At 48.3% G+C, this 19,674-nt stretch overlaps 7 protein-coding genes across 7 annotated transcripts; 5 read left to right on the top strand and 2 right to left on the bottom strand.

Moving 5' to 3' along the window:
* Window positions 1–683: 683 nt before the first annotated feature.
* Window positions 684–3,082, bottom strand: PSV08DRAFT_215180 (polysaccharide lyase; the record flags this gene model as incomplete). The annotated part of the gene is made up of 3 exons (XM_014229461.1): window positions 684–1,089; window positions 1,255–2,796; window positions 2,859–3,082. The coding sequence occupies 3 exons, from the start codon at window positions 3,080–3,082 to the stop codon at window positions 882–884; spliced, it is 1,974 nt and encodes a 657-aa protein (XP_014084936.1). The 3' UTR covers window positions 684–881.
* A 1,151-nt stretch (window positions 3,083–4,233) lies between these two features.
* PSV08DRAFT_358693 (major facilitator superfamily domain-containing protein) lies at window positions 4,234–5,965 on the top strand. The gene is made up of 4 exons (XM_066092966.1): window positions 4,234–4,516; window positions 4,571–5,467; window positions 5,521–5,655; window positions 5,692–5,965. Exons 1-4 carry the CDS (start codon window positions 4,273–4,275, stop codon window positions 5,796–5,798), a joined length of 1,383 nt encoding a protein of 460 aa, XP_065949722.1. The 5' UTR covers window positions 4,234–4,272; the 3' UTR covers window positions 5,799–5,965.
* Window positions 5,966–6,833: 868 nt separating this feature from the next.
* On the top strand, window positions 6,834–7,213 carry PSV08DRAFT_263300 (uncharacterized protein; the record flags this gene model as incomplete). Its single annotated transcript, XM_066092489.1, has 2 exons — window positions 6,834–7,016; window positions 7,056–7,213. Coding segments are annotated over 2 exons (341 nt in total), but the record flags the coding sequence as incomplete, so codon positions are not given.
* A 1,107-nt stretch (window positions 7,214–8,320) lies between these two features.
* PSV08DRAFT_398626 (L-Aspartase-like protein) lies at window positions 8,321–9,946 on the top strand. Its single transcript, XM_014229457.2, has 2 exons — window positions 8,321–8,416; window positions 8,494–9,946. Exons 1-2 carry the CDS (start codon window positions 8,362–8,364, stop codon window positions 9,831–9,833), a joined length of 1,395 nt encoding a protein of 464 aa, XP_014084932.1. The 5' UTR covers window positions 8,321–8,361; the 3' UTR covers window positions 9,834–9,946.
* A 144-nt stretch (window positions 9,947–10,090) lies between these two features.
* On the top strand, window positions 10,091–11,053 carry PSV08DRAFT_398627 (uncharacterized protein; the record flags this gene model as incomplete). Its single annotated transcript, XM_014229456.1, has 2 exons — window positions 10,091–10,392; window positions 10,480–11,053. 2 exons carry the CDS (start codon window positions 10,091–10,093, stop codon window positions 11,051–11,053), a joined length of 876 nt encoding a protein of 291 aa, XP_014084931.1.
* A 1,350-nt stretch (window positions 11,054–12,403) lies between these two features.
* Window positions 12,404–15,810, bottom strand: PSV08DRAFT_194457 (SNF2 family N-terminal domain-containing protein; the record flags this gene model as incomplete). The annotated part of the gene is made up of 12 exons (XM_066091996.1): window positions 12,404–12,569; window positions 12,618–12,716; window positions 12,767–12,920; window positions 12,969–13,154; window positions 13,222–14,080; window positions 14,132–14,313; window positions 14,359–14,392; window positions 14,440–14,666; window positions 14,712–14,816; window positions 14,865–15,478; window positions 15,534–15,685; window positions 15,735–15,810. 12 exons carry the CDS (start codon window positions 15,808–15,810, stop codon window positions 12,543–12,545), a joined length of 2,715 nt encoding a protein of 904 aa, XP_065949724.1. The 3' UTR covers window positions 12,404–12,542.
* Window positions 15,811–16,175: 365 nt separating this feature from the next.
* On the top strand, window positions 16,176–19,640 carry PSV08DRAFT_407064 (uncharacterized protein; the record flags this gene model as incomplete). Its single annotated transcript, XM_014229454.1, has 6 exons — window positions 16,176–16,427; window positions 16,650–16,842; window positions 16,900–17,280; window positions 17,330–17,911; window positions 18,257–18,392; window positions 18,479–19,640. The coding sequence occupies 6 exons, from the start codon at window positions 16,176–16,178 to the stop codon at window positions 19,638–19,640; spliced, it is 2,706 nt and encodes a 901-aa protein (XP_014084929.1).
* Between the last annotated feature and the right edge of the window lie 34 nt (window positions 19,641–19,674).

Genomic DNA, 19,674 nt, shown 5'->3' on the forward strand with positions numbered 1-19,674 from the left:
TTGCATAGCGTTGCGGGGGGGAAAGGGAAACCTTGCCAGTCCTTTTATTTTACACCAAACTTTTTATTTTTTGATTTTATTTCTTGTTTCCCTCTTTCCCCCCCTCATCACCTCCCCTGTCTTACCATTTCTGTTTTGAGAAGCTTTTTTTGTTCATTGCCCTGCCGGTTTGTCTTTTTTTCTGCCCCTCCATTTTTCTTCATCTTACCGTCTGTCTTTGTTTGCGCGCGCTCGTATACCTTTTTCCCGTTTTTTTTTATACATTTTATTTGGCCATTCGTTGCGCTTGTTTGTTGATGATGGGGACAATCTCCGTCCTACCACTCTGGGACTATTTTCCTTTTGTGTAAATACATCCACTTTTTGGATTTTCTGCTTCTTCTGCTTCTTCTTCTTGCTGTTGTTGTTGTTGTTGTTGTTGTTTAGATGGGCACCTTGGATTGTTCTGAATCCTTGGGGGTTGTGTGAGACCCCTCTTTAAAAGGGAGGGGGATGGATGAGTTGATATGGGAATGTCCGTATGTGGCGATGAAAGAAGAGGAGGGAACATGGTTTAGAATGCGATATGAGTGGTAGTTAAGTTGTGTATGTACATATACATATACACATATATTGGATTTTAGTAGCTATGGAAATACCAGAGTCTGTCATTTGAATGGTTGTGTTTGTGGGTTGAGGTGATGATGTGTCTCGTATGTTTAATGTGGATATGTGTGAGGAGTGTTACTAATTTGCATACTACAGCACCAGTCCATACACATGACAAAGCGAATGAAGCCGTTTCTTCCACCTCTCGGTCACACGTTATGATCTTCATCCACTTCCCACCAACACATCCAGCTTTTTTTTTCTACAACAAAACAAGATAATCTGCATCAATCTTACTCCACCTCCAACCTCAACGCATCATACTGCACATACACTGCCTCGGGTAGTAGCGCACTCTCGTTTCCCGTAGCATTATACGGCAAACCCAAGACAATCTCATTCTTCCCTTCCTTGAGCAAATCCCCAGAAAACTCGAATTTGTGCGATAAATGATAGCACGAGACTGCTGAGCGAACAGCACATGAGGAAGACTGGTAGTATCTACACTCCCATGTTAGCTTCATTTCCCACCGTACAGCAACCGACCACCAATTCCTCATTGCACACAACCTAGGAGTGAAGAGAAGAAATAAAAACGCAAGAAAAGAGGAAGGGGTAAGGGAGAATTTTAAAAAAAAAAAAAAAAAAAACTAAAAAAAAACTCACGGAATAACCCAAGCCTCCAACTCCTCACCATTAACACTCACACTCAACGGTAAATTCGCCCACGTCTCCCCAGTATCCAAATCCGTATTCCCCGCCGCCGTCTTCGCACCCGCCAGCTGCACCGTAAACGTCGCCTTCTTCCCGCTTACCACCACCTCCTCCAAATCGAAGCGCAACGTCCAATCATACACATGATCCGGCACGGGCACGGGGCGCACGCTATTCGCCTTTCCGCCAAAGACAGACCAATGGACGTAATTCAGGGCGGTAGCCTCATCGTCTTTGCCCACCTGGAACGTCACGCCGGCGGGAAAATCGGCGATGAAGTCGTAGGCAGCCCAGTAGAGTCTGTATTCCTCTGTCAGCAGCGGGAAGGTGGGGGATGCGACGGCGCCGTGGCGGAACTCGCCCGAGGATTTGTCCGGGGTTCCGATGCGGAAGAGCTCTTTTCCTGCGGATTCGGGCGTCCAGGTTGCGCTGGCGAAAGTGGTGTGCGAGGGGGAGATGGAGATGGTGTCGTGCGTGTAGTCGCCGAAGATGGAGTCTGCTGAGAGGGTTAGGCGGTAGGATCCGGGTTTTACGCGGGGAATGGATATGTGGCCGGAAGAAGGGATCGGGGTCCAGTATTGGTATGCGGTGCTGTTTGCGGCGTTGTCTTGGTAGTTGTGGCCGGTGGCGGTGAGGATGGCGATGGGGTTCTGGGCGCCGGCGGGGAGGGTGATGTTTGCTTCGAAGGTGCCGCGGGAGGATGATGTGATGAGATTCGGGACGTGGCGGGCGATGGAGTCGTAGAATGCGGCGTTCCAGTCTGGACGCTGGCCGTATTGCTCGGCGTCTTTGTGCAGTTCAGAAAGCGTGCCACGGGTGTTGAAATGGAAGTATTGTGGGCCAAAGGTGCGGTCGAAGCCCGAGGTTATGTTGGGGGTTTGGGCGCCGTGGTGGTTGGAGACCATGTAGTTGTAGACGATGCCGTCGACGACGAGGTCCGAGTGCGTGGGGCCGCCGAAGTAGGTTTCGACGGTGTTGTGGACGAGCCAGGCGCCAAAGGTGGTGCCGTTTGTGTTGCGTCCATCGGCGTACATGCCGTGGGCGAGGTGGTTGCGCCAGCTATCTTGGAAGGTGTACTTGGTGAAGTAGTCTCCTACACCCTTTACGTACGGATCGTCCTTGTTGGCGAGCTGCCAGGTGGCATCTTGAACCACTACTTGTCCGTTTAGATCGGGACGAGGCGCAGAAAACTTGTCGTTGGTGACAAAGTGGGTGAAGAGTGGAGGGTCGTGGTTGGGTCTGAATAGAGTCCGGAACTCCTGCAGGTTCCGCAAAAACGGCGTGCTTTCGTTGTGGTATACTATTCGGCTGAAAGTGTGAAGTCCCGTCTCGCCTTCTTTCAGGAACCAGTATTGTTCTAGCCGTTGACCGGTAGGCGCATACGTTTCTCCCATGCTGATACCGCCATACGGAGTGCCGGTTGAGTCGGTGCCGTTGAATAATTGATATTGAACATTCTTACCACGACCAGGTGTCCAGAAACCACTCGGAGTACTGGTTGGAGCGATAAGGTTAGCTAATCATTTCTATGCTCTTTGCGTAGGACTTTCACCAACCAGTAGCAATCGAGATACGGTCCGACACCAGTGTTACCAGATTCCGTTCCAAGAAGGTTTTGGCCGTCAAGTGTCAAAACATTGATATATCCTTTTGATTTGCTCACCGATGCAATCAGCCGGTCGTTAGCAATAGTGAGACTCTGATTATTTTGACTGGCTTTCAGAAAGGCCCAAGTATTAGCACAGAATGAAAGTGTCACTGTGACCGTAACGGCGCGCATAGTGAATGCTTAGCAATGCGACAAACACGGCTTGGCTCGACGGTCTTCTTATTTCATTGTTTATAACCAAACATCCGGGAAAATTAATATAGAATGACGGGTGGACTAGTCGGAATCTAGGGTAAAGGAGGAGTCCGGGATACGGGATAAATACGCCAGTCGGGCCTTCGGTGGGATGTATACCGAAAATGGCCACCATTGATGTTCGCCTACTTACGTGCGGGATAAATGGTGAACTAATTCTTAAATATGTAGCGTGGGGCTGGAGAATGTATACCATGTTCCTAGGATGCTCCCTAAGAACCTAGACACGCTTGTGAGAGCCCTAGCAGTGCGTATCTTGCCTGAGGCATCCCAATGTCACAGCGTGCTAATTACACAGCAATATCTCAGTCTTTCTCAATAAACTACATTGAGATTTTTCGAAAGAGATTACAGTTTTGTCAGATTATTTCATGCTCTAGTCTAAAATCAGAAATTTGAACCTTATGCCAATGGTGCTGTGTGCTAAGGAAATGCAAAATGAAAACAATACTAGCGGTAGTTACATGTACTGTGAACTAACACATATTAATGTTTCTCGATCTAGCCACTGCACCAGAAATATGGCACAATATCTACCTCTCATCGCAACAAGCTCCTCATGGGTCCCCTACTCATCTACCTGCCTATTGTGCATTACTAAAATGCAGTCACCGTTTGGTTGTCGACAATCGATGCGCAACTGCAATGCATGCAGCAATCGTTGTCGGATCGTACTATATGCTATGTGAATTGAGATGAGGTCGAGCCTGCTGATTTTGGCAGAGTAAGGAAATTCGAGTCATTGATGCCGCTGCACGACTGATTATCAGAGTAGAGTTTGGATGATCTTGTGCGCGACATAATGTAGTACTGGAATCGGGAACCATCAATTCCAAACTTTAGTTTCAGGCTATCAAAGACATTGATCCCAGATAACTCAAGATAATGCATCGCCAATTCGTTCAGCAGTGATATGCAAGTGTTCAGTGGTGGAGATATCAGAATCCAAATGTAGTACAGAATAAATCGGTCCAATGAAATCTTGGCTTGGTACGTCATCATCAGCGCTAGATCGCCATCTCTCTCACGTGGCAGCAACAGACCATAGCTGCATCTTGACTCTGGACACGTCAGAAGACCTTCATTCTCTTTTTCTTCATGGAAATATGAGCTCCTCCCAAACTGAGAGAGAGCCGTTGCTCTCCCAAGTGCCGGCCAAAGTCATAACATTCGAACCCAATGATCCCGAAGACCCTCGCAACTGGCCGACAGCGCGAAAATGGCTTATGGTTGCCGCGATAATACCTATAGATCTAAGTGTCTCTTGGGGCGCCAGTGGATTCAGTCCCGTCGCGGGTGACTTTGCAAAAGATATGGGTGTACCTCCCAGCGTCGCGTTGTTGGGGCTGAGTATGTATGTACTTGGACTAGCTTTTGGACCAATGACTCTAGCACCACTCTCAGAGTACTACGGACGCAGACCTGTGTACATTGTGTCTTATGGAATATTCTTACTTATGCTTCTGAGAACGACATATGTTGAGACTTTAGGTCCGTTCCTTGTCTTGAGATTCTTCTCTGGCTATTTTTCTTCAACAACAATATCGAATTTCGGCGGAACAATCGCGGATCTCTTCCATCACAATGACACTGGTCCAGCAATGTCCTGGTTTCTCTGGGCAGCCACAGGTGGCAGTCCAACTGGATTTGTGCTCTTTTCTTTCATTGCACAGGACAGATCATGGCACGATGTGTTTCGGATCATGCTGGCAATCTGCTTCGCGTTTTGGATTATCCTGGTTGTAACTCTGAGCACTTTGGGAGAGACTCGACATAGCGTGATATTGCTAAGAAGAGCGAGAGCGCTGCGTAAAGCCACGGGAGACGACAGTCTAGAGGTACCAGATGCACTGAAGCAGCGAGGGCCGAAGCAACTGTTCGGCACCGCACTTGCGAGACCATTCCGATTTCTCGGCACTGAAGCCATTGTTCAGTTTGGTGCTCTCTACAATGGCTTTTTATACGGGCTTTCATTCCTGTTCAATGGCGCTTTTCACATGATCTTCGGACCAAGTGGCTATGGATTTGACACTATCGGCGTTGGCATCTGCTTTCTTGGGATAGTTGTGGGCATAACAGTTGGTCTCATGACAAACGTCTTTCAAGAGAGATATTACCAATGGCGTGTCGCACAAGCCGATGGTCACGATGTACCAGAAGCACGGGTGCGTCATGCGAAATTGGCCGCTATAGTGCTCCCAATATCCCTTTTGGCTTTCGCATTCACAGCTACACCAAACATACACCCGCTCTTTGCAGTATTTGCTAGCGCCTTCTGGGGATGGTCTTTTTACACCCTAAGTAAGTTTTTGTCTTGATTTCAGAGAAGTCGTGTGCTCATAATTTACGTGTAGTACTCATGACCCTTACATATACCGAGGATGCCTATAAAACATACTCAGCGTCAGCACTTGCGGGGATTGGACTCATCCGAAATCTTGCTGGAGCTGGTTTTCCACTTGTCGGAAGACATCTTTTTCTGAACATTGGTACTAGAAATGCAAGCTTAGTACTGATGACTATAGCTATTTGCTTAGCGCCTATACCATTCGTACTTGAGGTGCGAGGAGCATCACTACGCAAGAGAAGCCCTTGGGCAGCCGCGCACGAGGATGAGAATGAAGACGACTAAAACTCAACACCAGACATCCTGACTGTTCTGATCCCTGGCCGATTTCGGTTTCGTGCTTCATCTCTCAGAACACAACGGTCGTAGAGTGGAGAGGACTTTGAAAGTAGTAAAAAAGATAGCCTGATCTAGCTAGTGATATCTCAGTCACAATCCATCAATTGTACGCACGTATCTTGGAGCAAAAGTACCCACTTCACCAATGAGGCATGGCGCCATCTATTTAGGCTCGCAACGTGGGCTCCGTTACTCCCGATCTTGCCGCGCCAACGGGGCCCCAAGATATTATATTTGTCCAACAGCCTCGCGAGATGTCTTTTTGGTACCTGAAAGCCGCCTGTTATTACTCCGGTCAAGCGCATGGGCCTTTGTTTTGGTGGAGGGTATGCCACGTGACCTGTCTCTACCGCGCCATATTCACATCTCATTGGACTGGACAAAGCATGAAGACAACAAATCCTCGCATAATAATGTTTCAAACGCAACAGAACAGGTTGTTTCGGACGGGGCCGAGCATTTAGTGCGTAGTCCCGTCGAGCGTTACTGGCCAACCAACGACATCTTACAGCCGAGCTGCGGGCGCGTAACGCTAGGTCTCGCGCTGGCCTATCTACCCGCCTATCCACCCGCCAATCCTGCCAGGATATTCTTAGAATCCACTTTGTACATATGAATGAGGCTCTGCGCTCAACAACAGCATCATCCAACAGCCTCAAGATCCTCTCTTTCCTTTTGTCATTTCATTAGGTTCTTTTCTTATCGTTCTAAGTGTGTTCTGCGAACCACTTAACATATCATTTCTTTCGAAGATCTGCATTCTTTCTTTCCGTCAAATCTCAGCATTGCATTGGCGTCGATTTCTCATCTTATCTGAACGATATCCATATTTCTCTCTGAAAAGTTCACCCGATCACACGCAAGCCGTGTTTAAACGAACCACCGGATACCAAATTCCAATCCCACATACTACAATTTGAACGACATCGATCGTCCACACCACATCTTATTCATCAAAAAGAGATATACAAAGTCGCAGAGATGTCTTGCCAACCCATCAGCTCGGTTCCTCCACCACCCACCACCCTGCCCTCCTGCGCGGTACCCATCGGCGGCTCAAACAGCTCAATCCTGGATGCCTGCTGCAACGGCCACATCAACGCCATTGCCACATATTCAGCCCCGGACACCACCTCATTAACACCCCGCGATTCAACAACACCTGTAATTGTCAACTCAGAGGACGGCGATGATTGCTTCCAGTACTGCATCACCGACTCGCCAGACATTGTCGAGACCTGTCTTGCAGAAAAGATGAAAGCTTTCGACAAGGAGGGTGCTACCGGCATTGGCATGTTTGGATGCTTCAATGCTGAAAAGGCGGTTGGCCCGAGGAAGACCAACGGTGGCAATGAAGGATCGTATGTGAGCGCTGGGCTGAAGATTAGCGGGAGCTGGACCCTTTCTCTTCTGATCGGTTTGAGCGTTGTTGGTGCGCTTGCTTGAGAAGTCTCTATTACCACTACGGGCTCGGAGTGAAGAGCGTTTCTTTTTCTGTTTTGCATATCAAATGGCTAGCGTTAGCGATGGCATCGCGTACTGGGTTCTTGCATTCATTGGCGTTTGGGACTGAATTACAATGAGTAATGAAATAACTCACACCACAAAGCAGTAGCTGTCTAGTTCGACACTAGAAGAATGATACCAATACACCTGAAGCTGAATTCACTCATATCCTGATCATGTTCTAGTTGCATTGTGAAACCACCTCAGTATTGAATAGCTCACTACCTCTGATTGTGATTTCACACAGTGATGGCTGAGATACTATATTATCGTGTGTGGAAAAGATTCCAACCAAAAATTAAGCCTATCCATCGGACCTGAATACAAACAGCCATGGCAGACAAACCAATGTATGTACGCTACAGCCACCCGGCAATGACGCATCCAAGGCCTACGCGTAGACTCCCTACCGTAATTTTCGATTCTTTTGAAGCACAAGGGCAGCAAGGCGCACCCCTTGAGATTTTCTTGCAGAGGCAGCAACAGTTGCAGGAGGAAATGGATCGTGAGGGTCCATGGGGGCTTCGCCCCGCTTTCTTGCCAACGAGCTACACAAACAGCAATGCCCCTCTCCCAGCTGTCAATCAGCAGGGTATCGGAGGTTGTCTAAGAAAGAAGGCAGTGATCGCAAACGCGCAAGGTATCTCTCGTGCTCGTGAACAATCTACCTATTTTGCAGAGCTGGCGTTGCTTGAAGCGGGGTTGAGTCGGCTGACGCTGGAGGACAATAGGAATTGAGGGCGTGAAATATCATGGTAGATACAGATAAAGTATCCAGACCTGCTAGATATGTGCTCTTACATAGAATATAGAGTTTTCTTTGCTTGGTAGAAACTGTATCTGAAGATTGGTGACTGAACGTGAAATGTGATGGTTCCCCGCAGCAACTAGCGCTTAGTAGCGCAGACCCCTGCCCGCCGATGCAGGAGCGTCATATCTTTTTTCTGGACGCGCGAACAGTCACAACACAACTCAACAACTTTTCACTATTCTCATACACAAAATGGCTTCAGAAAAGAAGGTAGCAGAGAACATGCTCTGGGGTGGTCGTTTCACGGGTATGTACCTGTCAATGACTCGATTGGATAATACGAACTCGTTTGGCATGACTGGGACAAAACTGAGACGTGCACAGAGGGCCTTGACCCCGTCATGGAGCAGTACAACGCCTCGCTGCCCTACGACCGCCTCTTCTACGCTGAAGATATTGCCGGCTCCATTGCGTTCGCTCGAGCCAACAAGAACAATGGCATCCTCACCGAAGCCGAGTTCGCTGCCATTGAGAAGGGAATGGCACAGATCAAGGAAGAGTGGGCCTCTAACACGTTTGAGGTCAAGGCAAACGACGAGGACATTCACACTGCCAACGAAAGGAGGCTGAGCGAGATCATCGGCAAAGACATTGGCGGAAAGTTGCACACAGGGCGTAGTAGGAACGAGCAAGTCGCAACCGACATGCGGTTATGGCTGCGAGAGCAGCTCAAGGTGCTCGAGAGTTATCTGAAGCTCCTGATAAAGACTTCGGTGCAGCGAGCAGAGGCTGAGATTGACATCCTCATGCCAGGCTACACGCATCTCCAGAAAGCTCAGCCAGTGCGCTGGTCTCATTGGATCCTTTCACATGCAACCGCTTTCGCATCCGAACTCGAGCGACTCCGCGAAGTAATCAAACGCGTCAATAAGTCCCCGCTGGGATGCGGTGCGCTTGCGGGTAACCCGTTCAACATCGACCGTCACGCTATGGCCAAGGAGCTCGGCTTTGATGGTCTCTTGCCCAACTCCTTGAACGCTGTCGGAGATCGTGACTTCGTTTTTGAGACACTGCAATGGGGATCTAGCTTCATGCTGAAGATGTCTCGTTGGGCGGAGGATTTGATCATCTACTCAAGTCTGGAGTTTGGCTTCGTCCGTCTAGCTGACGCATACTCGACCGGAAGCTCCTTGATGCCCCAGAAGAAGAACGCCGATTCACTCGAGCTTATTCGCGGCAAGAGCGGCCGTGCATTCGGACACATGGCGGGCCTGTACGTCACCATCAAGGGTCTGCCCACAACCTACAACAAGGATCTCCAAGAATCAGTCGAGCCCCTCATCGACCACATCAAGACGGTCAGCGATTCGATTCAGATCGCCACTGGTGTCCTTTCGACTCTTTCAGTCAATGCCGATAAGATGCACGCAGCGCTGGCGCCTGAGATGCTGGCAACAGAATTCGCAGACTACCTTGTCAGGAAGGGTGTACCATTCCGTGAGGGCCACCACATCTCCGGTCGTGTAGTTGCATTGGCCGAGAAGGAGAACGTACCCATGGACAAGCTAAGCTTGGAGCAACTTAAGGGCATTGACTCCAGGCTTGGTGATGATGTTGTAGAGTGCCTGGACTATGAGCGCGCAGTCGAGCTCAAGAATGCTACCGGTGGCACCAGCAAGAGCGCCGTCATGGAGCAGATCGATATTTTGAAGCAGCTTCTTTAAGAGTCGTATTTGAGCGTAGGAAAATTAAGGGTTAGAAAAATACCGCAACATCGCTATGTCACCGGCGACGGTATATGAGAAATGATAATTGTACGACTGATTGTCCAGTATGACCTTGCGCACGCGTCTACCCCACTTCTGCTGGCCGCGGTTCCGCGAACATGGTGATGTGATCATATTGAAGAAGAGCGAATTTCCACACCACACCTGTTCCACGGTAAACATTCGTGTTATTGAATCCAAGGATCTTTCCGATTATGCAGGAAGCCCGTCGAGACTCGCAAAGCGGCGATGTTGTTGTCCCCATAAACTACTTTCCTGCAACAGGTATTCCGATTCCAAAGTCCGCTTGGAAGACGCCATTCCTAGATGAACATAACGAACACACTCGACATATGCTCATACGAGATGCACGCACGAGCGGTAGAATCTTTGATCTCGACACCAATGGATTCACTTTCGTCACGCTACCACCAAAAGACCGAGTCACTCGCGAAAGCACTGAAGAAGAGGTAAAGCGCGAATACTACCCAGAAATAGAAGAAATCATAAAGAAACTGTAAGCTCTACTATTTCCTATACCGATTCCGAATAAAGTCGAATAAAAGAGCCCACCAACTCACAACTCCGACCAACCCCCAAACAGAACCGGCGCCACAACTGCTCACGTCTTTAACCACGTAATCCGCGCGCACACCTCCCCCAGCGAAAAAGGCATCCTCGACCCCAAAGGCCGCTGGCAAGACATTCCCTCGGGCCACCCGCACGTCGATTACGCCGGCAGCCCCTCCGCCATCGCCGGCACTCAACGCGAACTCTCGCTCCCACCCCACATTTCCTCTCTCTTCACGCACTCTCGACGCTTCGCTTTCCTCGGCGCCTGGCGTCCCCTAAAACCCGTCCGCAGAGACCCCCTCACCGTCTGTGACGCCACCACCGTCCCGGACTCTGACTACCAGATCCGCGAGAGGGAATTCAGTCGTACGGGGATTAAGAGCGAGAATTATGTGATGAGTCATGGAGAGAAGGAGAGGCAGGTGCATCAGTGGTGGTATTTGAGTAATATGAGGCCAGATGAGGTGGTGGTGTTTAAGGGGTTTGATACGGAGAGGGGGAAGCCGGGGTGGAGGTGCCCGCATACGGCGTTTAGGTTGCCGGGGAGTGAGGGGGAGGAAGCGAGGGAAAGTATTGAAGTTAGGGTTGTGGCGTTTTGGGAGTAGAATGAGTAAACGTATGGGAAGCTGGTTGGGTTGGAGGTTTGGGTGTTGTGAGGGTGTGGCCAGATTGGGGGAGGATGATGGGGTTTCGATAATTTTGGGCATGATGGGGCGTTGGTCGAATAAGTGTCAGTGAGTCCTGAGGTAGTATTAGCCTAGTATTCGTTCAATGGTGTTGTTACCTAGTGCAAGATAGGAGTAGTGATCATCTGACACTTACTTTCAGAGATTAAATACTTTATTTCTCATACATGCCACAGTATTGACGACTGGAGCGTCAATCTTGTTCACTTGCATATTAGTTTATGGATTTCAATGCATCTGTACTATGCGTGTAGTGTTTGCAGCTTTAGCTATATCTTGTAATTGGCCCCCGAAGGGTTTCGTGCACGAGGAAATGCAATCCGTTTAACTCTAAGGATCTCTGCGTTCATTAGCCGTGCTAAAGTTTTATGAATCTGCGTATTCAGAGATGGTACGGTCATGTGACAAAGACCAGAATTTCCACCAGCCTAAGTAGCCCAGCCAACCAAAACGCTAGTCATAAAATCATCCATAAAATTAACCAACAATGAGTGTTCCACAGGACTAGCTGAAAGGTACTCGTTGCCATGGTAGGTCTTTAGAGTAAGAAAAAGAAGTCTTCACGTGAGTGACACCAGAATCTCCACCAAACCATCCAAACCACAAGCTAGGAAACAAGCCCGGAAACCAGTGAGCAAATAAGTGAAAAACAAATCAACGCTCTTCGGAAGCCACCGGTGAGCTTTATTTTATACATAAATGGGCAACAACTCCAAGAGCCCAGGTACCGGTGTGTACATTTAGGAAGAGTTTCAAGCCACCTGCGCATGTGCGGGCGGCATATCAATCTTACTACCATTACACCTAGAGCGCCCAGCCGTAATATGAGCTCATACCTAGATAGGCGCCAATCCTATCTAGGTGTAGGCCTATGGTACTGCTGAGCGCGCATGTGTGGAACTGTACACAACTTTCGAAGGAGCTCAGCCCACGTCATAGGTCCTGTCCAGGCAGCGAACCTCAGGCGGACCAGTTGACCGGTCTCATCCCACCTACATCTAACCAATGATCAGACACCGAACTTTTGACCCCCACCCGAACACTTCGCACAATTGGCTCGCTTACTGGGCGGTGTTGGAATTTTGCCAGACATGGGAGGCTGTGCTAGGGCTGCAACGAGGCATTTACTGTTTTGGGGGGCCGTTCACCGGTTTTGAACCGGTCAACTCGGAAAAATTGCGGCGATGCAAACACAGGAAAACTGAGATGGTGAGGCCTTTTGGCGCTAGTCCCAATGTATCTAGTTTAAAATACAGAGAGCAGACTGCATTGTTTTGAAACTCATTGCGAGTACACTGTATGGCTATTGTTGTTGGAAAGAGCTTTCCCCCACCCTGAAATTCAGATGGGCTCGATCAACTTCGAATAAAACTTTGAGAGTGGCGGATGCAAGGCTGACGTACTCGTCCTACGAGATCGAAGGGCAGATCAAACTCTAGGCCATGCGTTATTACTTAGTTGAGAAAGGAGCTTTATAACGTACCATAATCTCACCGATTCGCTTTTCGCTATGGTCATCTTTTGAGAGACCAAATCCTCCACGTGCAAGTTGGAGTTTGCGCAACTGGCGAGATTGGACGGCCTGCCAAATGTCAAATGGTATCCTCTACATGGTCCCTACTTCCATCATACCTCTTCAACCGTGCCTTTCATGATATATCGAAAGATCTTGACAGCTTTCTCTTGCCCAAGTCTTATGATGCGCCCGATTGCCTGGTTTTCGACCGAAGGGTTCCACTGGGGCTCTATGATATGTACGATATTGGCAGCCTTCATCTTGTTCAAGCTGAATTCGTGTTAGTCCAATATAGGCATGATAGCGAACAATACATACCCGACAGCTCCGGTCCCTAGTGTTATCAGCAATACCCGAACAGTTGTAGACTGCTCAAAGTCGTCGAGAACTTTACTCCTCCTGCTAGCTGGTATGCTGCCATGTATGCGAAAATACGGGACTAGGGCAACGTCCAATATGCTAGCCATGATGTCGAGTGTTGTCTTCCAGGCAGAGAATATGATGCTAGGTATTGAGTGAGTCTGCGCAGATGGAATGCGATGCGCCATTGGCGGTGGCTGTAAAAACGTACCACTTATCATTTGAGCCTTGTCGCTGAACACTATCAAGAATCGCACGCAACTTTGTAGGCCACACTGTAGTCGGTAAATCTGTAGATTTTTCCGTGTCCGAAGGTATGATGACAAATGATGATCTCTCTGCTCTTAAACCGCAAAACGGGCAGCAGCTACGCCCATTTTCAGAGTTTTCATCAAGGTCCGCCTCAAAGTCTGGAAGACATTCACCACATATGAGATGATGGCAAACAGTCAGTACACCTGAGCTTTTGTCGTCGCCTTGATACATTACCATAATTTCACAACCACACTGGATGCACACGGCATCTGAGGAAGTCTGCAAGAAACTCAGGGCTTCTTCTGGTAAGGTTGGAAGGCCGTATGCTGAACTTCTTTTAGCAAGAGACCTTTCTCCATCATTACAGAACAGTCTTAAACCCAAGATAGCCTGGATGACTTGCTGGTTAGCTTTTTTGAAACTATGCCCTGAAACAGCCAAGTCGATGTAATGTTTACAACTCGCTGCGTAATCTTCATACTGCGTCTGTTCTTCAGCGGAAAACTGAAGAAGTATTGTTTCCATAACCGGTTCAGGCTGCTTCAGGATCGATTTGGTACGGCGCAAACATATGGCTTCTAAAAGCCGGCTAAGGTTACCAAAGCGATTGTTAGTCTTTGACAGGATTGGTGTGCTGATGTGCTTGCGAAACGATGCCAGGTCATCAAGCACCGGAACTTGTAAGAACTTCACGAGTGCAGCAAGGTCCTCTAGAGAGTTCTGAATAGGAGTGCCTGTCAAACACCAGCGGATGTGTGCGGGTATGGTTTGGATGGCCCGAAACTGTTTTCGCAAGGGGTTGCGGATATAGTGAGCTAGGTATGTGAGCACGTTCTATAGGCTGTAAAATGATAAGGCGGGGTTACCCTCATCCAAAACTAGGCGGTACCACGCAATACGGTTCAGTGTACTCTTTCCACGACAAAATTCTGCAGCGACAGTCGCGTATGTCGTGAGAACTATATCCATGCGAAGTAGATGAGCAAGATCCACACGTTTTCCTAAGCCATGGAAGCGATGCACCATGAGGGTTCCAGGTTCAATGTGTCTTATCAATGTTAGACAACGCACTGTGGCATAATTTCAGACTTACTTAGTAATCTCGTCCTCCCAGCTCTCTAACAACACTGACCAGATCAGATCAGAATGGATGTGGTGTTTATGAGTTACTCACATGAAGAGGGGACGATTATGAGGGTAGTCTTGCAAGGGACGATCTCTTTCCAAGAGTTTGTTGAGCCTCTTGTAAGCCCTACGGCGTAATTTAGCGCTCGTTCCAGAGACCCTACAATGACAGCTAATGTGGTAAGTGTCTTTCCGAGTCCCATATCATCAGCAAATATGCCTCCAAGGGCATCATCCATCTCGCTACTTTTTGCACCAGTGATGACGTGTTTGTAACTGAAGTGTCAGTCGAAAATTTGTGATCTTGGCATACGCACATACCAGAATGGACCTCCGGGAAGAGAGTGAGGTTTCCAGAGACTGAGTGAAGGAGGCAAGTCTCTGGTTTCTCTTCTAGTCATAAAGTCAACAGCCTCTCGCTGATAACTTCTCAAGGTTAGTGAAAACCCTTCTTTAGTGATAACGAGAACGTACTTTTTGAGCACTGTTCGTATTCGCCAACTTGTAGAAACTTCTCTCAAAATCTTCGACTGTGGAATGTTGTCCAATACTGATTCCAGCTCGGAGTATGTGCTTTCTTTCGCGCTGCCTGAAAGCGGTGCTGCAAAGTTCGTGCTTGGTGCTTCCATGATCTGCAACTCTGAGACATTGGGCAATTTAAGATATTGGGGATTGTCATATGTGACCAGCCGCGTGACGAAGCTTGGGGGTTGTAAAAAGAGCCTCGCATTGCTAAGGATTCTGCCAGCGGGTTTAGCAACCCCGGAAGTATTGGGACCGTAAACGTTGATGTCTACAAGTAGGTTTGCAGAGCGTCCTGATTTTTTCCATTCGGCTCTAGCCTTCTCTAAGCTGGTACGCGATACAATGCCTTCAATCTCGACACTTGAAAGGGACTTTAGTCGTTTCAGGACTTGCGAAATCTTTTGATTTAAGCATCCGAAGCTGATGGCGTCGCGGATGTTCATCCAGAGGTAGCCACCAACAAATGTAGTTTCAAGTTCGACAAAATCGCTTCTTGCATTTTGAGACGAGTAATCCCTAAATGTAAGCGGATCTTCTCTGACTTGAAGATTCAGTTCAAGTAGCTAAAAAATGTTAGTAGGTTGTGCTATATTACTCGGTTTTGGTCATAATCATTACCGAGCCGTAACAAATCTCCTTCAGATTGCCGGGCTCCTCAGGCTGATGTGACGAGCTTGTGGCTGAGACTTGTGGAACATTGCGCAACTTTTCCTCGTCGGGGCTACCAACTGCTCTCCTTGAACTAGTATCTGGTGTAGACAGATGATCATCTTCAGCGGTTATTAGTACTAGGTATCTTGAATGATTGCACCTACTTACATGATACAATTGGAGTGACCCCTTCCCACCGCTTTGATGCTTCTGAATTATCAGTAGGAGATAGTGGTCTCTTCATCGTTTTCTGGCCAATGTGCTGGAGCCGTCTTTAATCACGTCCGCAATTTGGGCCGGAGCTTCAGTGTCGATAGTTTCTAGGGACACGTTGAGCCGCCGAAATCCTTTTCACGTCTGACAGCCCCTGTTGAGCACTTCTAATCATTGGCGAGTATGAATTCATGACGGATTAGATCACACAAGGCAGACACTGCGGGTGCCATTGGTGAGCAAGGCGCAGCCTTGGGGGCGAAAGTGGAGATGCGCATTCTGCGCACAGACCAGCCGTCATGTCCAGCTGCTCCTTCCTCTTCCACCGTAACACTTTGATTTCCACTCTCCTTGAAGACGACATGATAAACAAAATATACGCAACAACCTACAGCTATGCATTCCGCAACTTTTCACCTTGTACTGGAAAAGTTCAAGTCTGGCTTGAGTGAGAAAGAAAAGCAAGAATTCGCAACATCCACGCTGGATGACGTCCATATTGCTATAGAGAAGATTCAACGCAAGCAGCAATCTGAAAAAAGGCTGCGCGCCATGAATAAGCTAGAATTATTCTTGGAGGGTATGAAGGAATATGAAAAAGTTGTGGCCGTCTTTCTCAACACAAGTGAAATTCTGGCGTTCGTTTGGGTATGACTCGCCGACCACAAACCATTCACTTCTCAGGCTGAACTTGAAGCGCCCAGGGCCCAATGAAATTTCTGTTACAGGTACAAATCTTATTCGATATTTTGAGTTGCACAGCATGAAGATCATTTTCCGCCAGCACGGTTTGAGTGCCCTTGGGCCATCGTACACAAAACAAGATATTGATCGAGACAGGCAAAGCCAAGAGTTCTGACTTTTGTGAAGATAGCCAGTACGTTCCATGAAGCCTTTGACGCATTGCTGGATGCATATCAACGCATTGGCGAGCACATGCCTCTACTAGCCCAGTATGAGGGCTATTTCCGGAATCATCCGCAAATGACTCGAGTGCTACGACTGATGTACGAGGACATACTCAAATTTCATTTCAAGGCAATGAAGTATTTCCAGAAGCGCAGTATGTATTTCAAGTTTTCTTTCTTATCATCATGGACACGACGTTGACAAAACACAGTGTGGCAACAACTTTTCCAAGCACTTTGGAAAAGTTTTGACACCGAGTTCGCTGCTATACTCCGGGATTTACGCGAACACATGGCGTTGATCGAATCGCAGGCAACTGTGGCTCAGTTCTCTGAGATACTTGCAACGCGGACGCTTATCGAATTACAATTCGATCGTGATAGAGAGAATGAAGTGCGCAAGCGTCGCATGGTTGTTCACCAGTGGCTCGCTGCAGCCAACTGTGGTGCTGATCAAGAGGCTTATGCCAAAGTACGTCAAGAGCATGCAGGAACAGGAAAATGGCTTCTACAAGAGAACCGTTTTTGTTCCTGGTTCGACCCAATCCTCTGCTCAACACATATGCTATGGATGAATGGCATTCCTGGAGCAGGTAGGCTCGTGCCCAGACTTACCGGAATCTTTACTTATCATCAAAATAGGAAAAACTGTTCTGGCCTCTTTAGTTGTCGAGGAAGCTATGAAGCTGGCAGATGTCCACGTGGCGTTTTTTTACTGTCGTTATATGGATAGTGAACGTAACACGTTTCTTGCAGTTGCTCGTGGTATCCTATCTCAGCTGATATCTCAAGATGACGCTCTATTGTCGTATCTCTATGAAAAAGCATCAACAAGTGGGCAGGTCACGCTTTCGCTTGAAGCGACAGCACGCGAACTACTCGAAACGTCATTGAAGGCTTTTGAGAAGTTATACATTATTATAGACGGAATTGACGAGTGTGAGGGCGATCAACGTCAACAAATTGTGTCATTCTTCCAGGATACATGTGATTCACTCCCTCCAGCCGATATGGATTCGTTGCGGTGTCTGTTTGTCAGTCAAGACGACAATATCGCGAGGAAACACTTCGCCGGTGTACCATCATTAAAGATTACGGAGGCTCATACACGAAAAGACATTGTTGAGTTTGTAGCGGGGAGGAGTATGGCCATCAAGCTAAAGTTTGACCTAACTACAGACCGGCAACAATGGGTGCAGGATCAGGTGATGAAGAGTGCTGACGGTGGGTACAATCTCCCCTCATACATTTACCACCTGTGTTCTGATCGGTGCAGGTATGTTCCTGTTTGCACATCTTATGACTTCTTACCTCATCGATCAAAGCTCACGAGCAGAGCTCGACAAGGAGCTCTTGCCGGAGAAGTTTCTTCAAGGCGGTACTAGACTGGAAGAAATGTATACATCACGTAGGACAGTGTGTAGAATACGGCTGATTTGAACAGATACTCGCGCATCATACGACGGCTGACCGCCAACCGAGGATCTTTGAGCGCGAAAACTGTTCAGTTGTTAACATGGCTCGTGTGTGCAAAGCGGCCTCTTATGTGGCGAGAGATTCAATGTGCAGTCTCAATCAATTTGGAAGACCAGACCGTGGACTGGGAGCGTGACCAGCTCCGTGTGGATTCAAAAGACTTGTGTGGGTCGTTGGTTAACATCCATGCTGACGGCACCGTTGTCATTGTCCATCATTCCGCCAAAAAGTGAGTCCTTTTGCCAGATCCGTGTACAGGGAACACATCCAGTGTACAAATTTCTCTCTTCACTTCGAGTATACTAAATTTTGCAGATATCTCCTTGACAAAAACCTCGTCAACCTTGGATCGGGCGAGGGCAATCTGGTTCTTCTGTGCATATCTTACCTTTGTTTTGAAGGGTTTGACGTTGAAGATGATAATCGAAGCGTGCCTGATTACATCCCATCGGGATATTATGGATTCATGGACTATGCGTACGCATACTGGGCTCGCCACCTGGATGCATTCTTGCGTGTACAGGAATCGAAAGACGCCCTAGAAGAGATATCTGAAGCGGCAGAAGTTTTCATCGACATGTACTGGGCGCAGCCCCGGACCAAGTCGGTACCCCCGAAATCATTCTTAGCAAGATGGGAGGCACTTTCGAGCAATCGCAATTTTGACAAGCTCACTGTAGCTGCTCATCTCGCACAAAAGCAGCTCATTGCCTCAACCGCTCACTCTTCTGATCTCCAAGTACTCAAGCTCCACCATGCATTGAAAAAAGTGCGTGAGCACCTTGAGCTGGAAAGTGCTTCAGCGAATGGGGCGACGAAACTGCAAGCAATGTACGGCGAGAACATTTTCAAATGTCCAAGAGTCAACTGTATACGATTCTACAGCGGCTTTGCATCACAACAAGAGCGGGACGACCACATCAAGAAGCACGAACGGTCCTTTTTTTGCTCTTTTCCGGGATGCGCAATGGCCACACTGGGTTGTAGCACATTGAAGGAGCTCCATAAGCACGAGACGGAATTCCACATGGCATTTGATTACGATGACGAAGAAGCAGAATATCCCGAGTTGCCACCGCAGAAGGTGTCTTTTGATTGCACAGAGTGCGATGCCAAATTTACTCGTAAGCAAAACCTTCAGATTCATATGCGGAGTCGCCATGCGGAGAGTGGGAGCAAGCCAGCAGCCCATGTCTGCTCGACATGTAGCAAGAGCTTTGTGAGAAAGGGCGATCACACTCGGCACGTGACAACTACACACAACGATGCAAAGTCATTTGTGTGTGGGGGTAAGCTCGGAGACGGGTCTGATTGGGGGTGTGGGCGTGTTTTCAACCGTGGCGATATGCTGAAAAGGCATTGGAAAAGTGCAAAGGGCCAGGTGTGCATTGTGCAGAAACAGGATGAGGAAGATGCCGACAATGCGAGCTCGAGAGCCTCATTACAGCCATCGGCCGCATCTACGCCTCGGCCCTAGATAGGTGTGATGTAGCATGTTTGTATGCATGAGC

The sequence above is a fragment of the Bipolaris maydis genome, assembly GCF_028858645.1.
Source record: "Bipolaris maydis strain C4 unplaced genomic scaffold PSV08scaffold_2, whole genome shotgun sequence".
In the NCBI taxonomy this organism is placed as follows: domain Eukaryota; kingdom Fungi; phylum Ascomycota; class Dothideomycetes; order Pleosporales; family Pleosporaceae; genus Bipolaris; species Bipolaris maydis.

Bases quoted from the DNA above. Each gene is read 5' to 3' on its own strand.
- PSV08DRAFT_358693 (XM_066092966.1), top strand. From the start codon at position 4,273: ATGAGCTCCTCCCAAACTGAGAGAGAGCCGTTGCTCTCCCAAGTGCCG. The intron at 4,517-4,570 runs GTATGTATGTAC...CACCACTCTCAG, and splicing joins CGTCGCGTTGTTGGGGCTGA to AGTACTACGGACGCAGACCT. The intron at 5,468-5,520 runs GTAAGTTTTTGT...ATTTACGTGTAG, and splicing joins ATGGTCTTTTTACACCCTAA to TACTCATGACCCTTACATAT.
- PSV08DRAFT_398626 (XM_014229457.2), top strand. From the start codon at position 8,362: ATGGCTTCAGAAAAGAAGGTAGCAGAGAACATGCTCTGGGGTGGTCGT. The intron at 8,417-8,493 runs GTATGTACCTGT...AGACGTGCACAG, and splicing joins CTGGGGTGGTCGTTTCACGG to AGGGCCTTGACCCCGTCATG.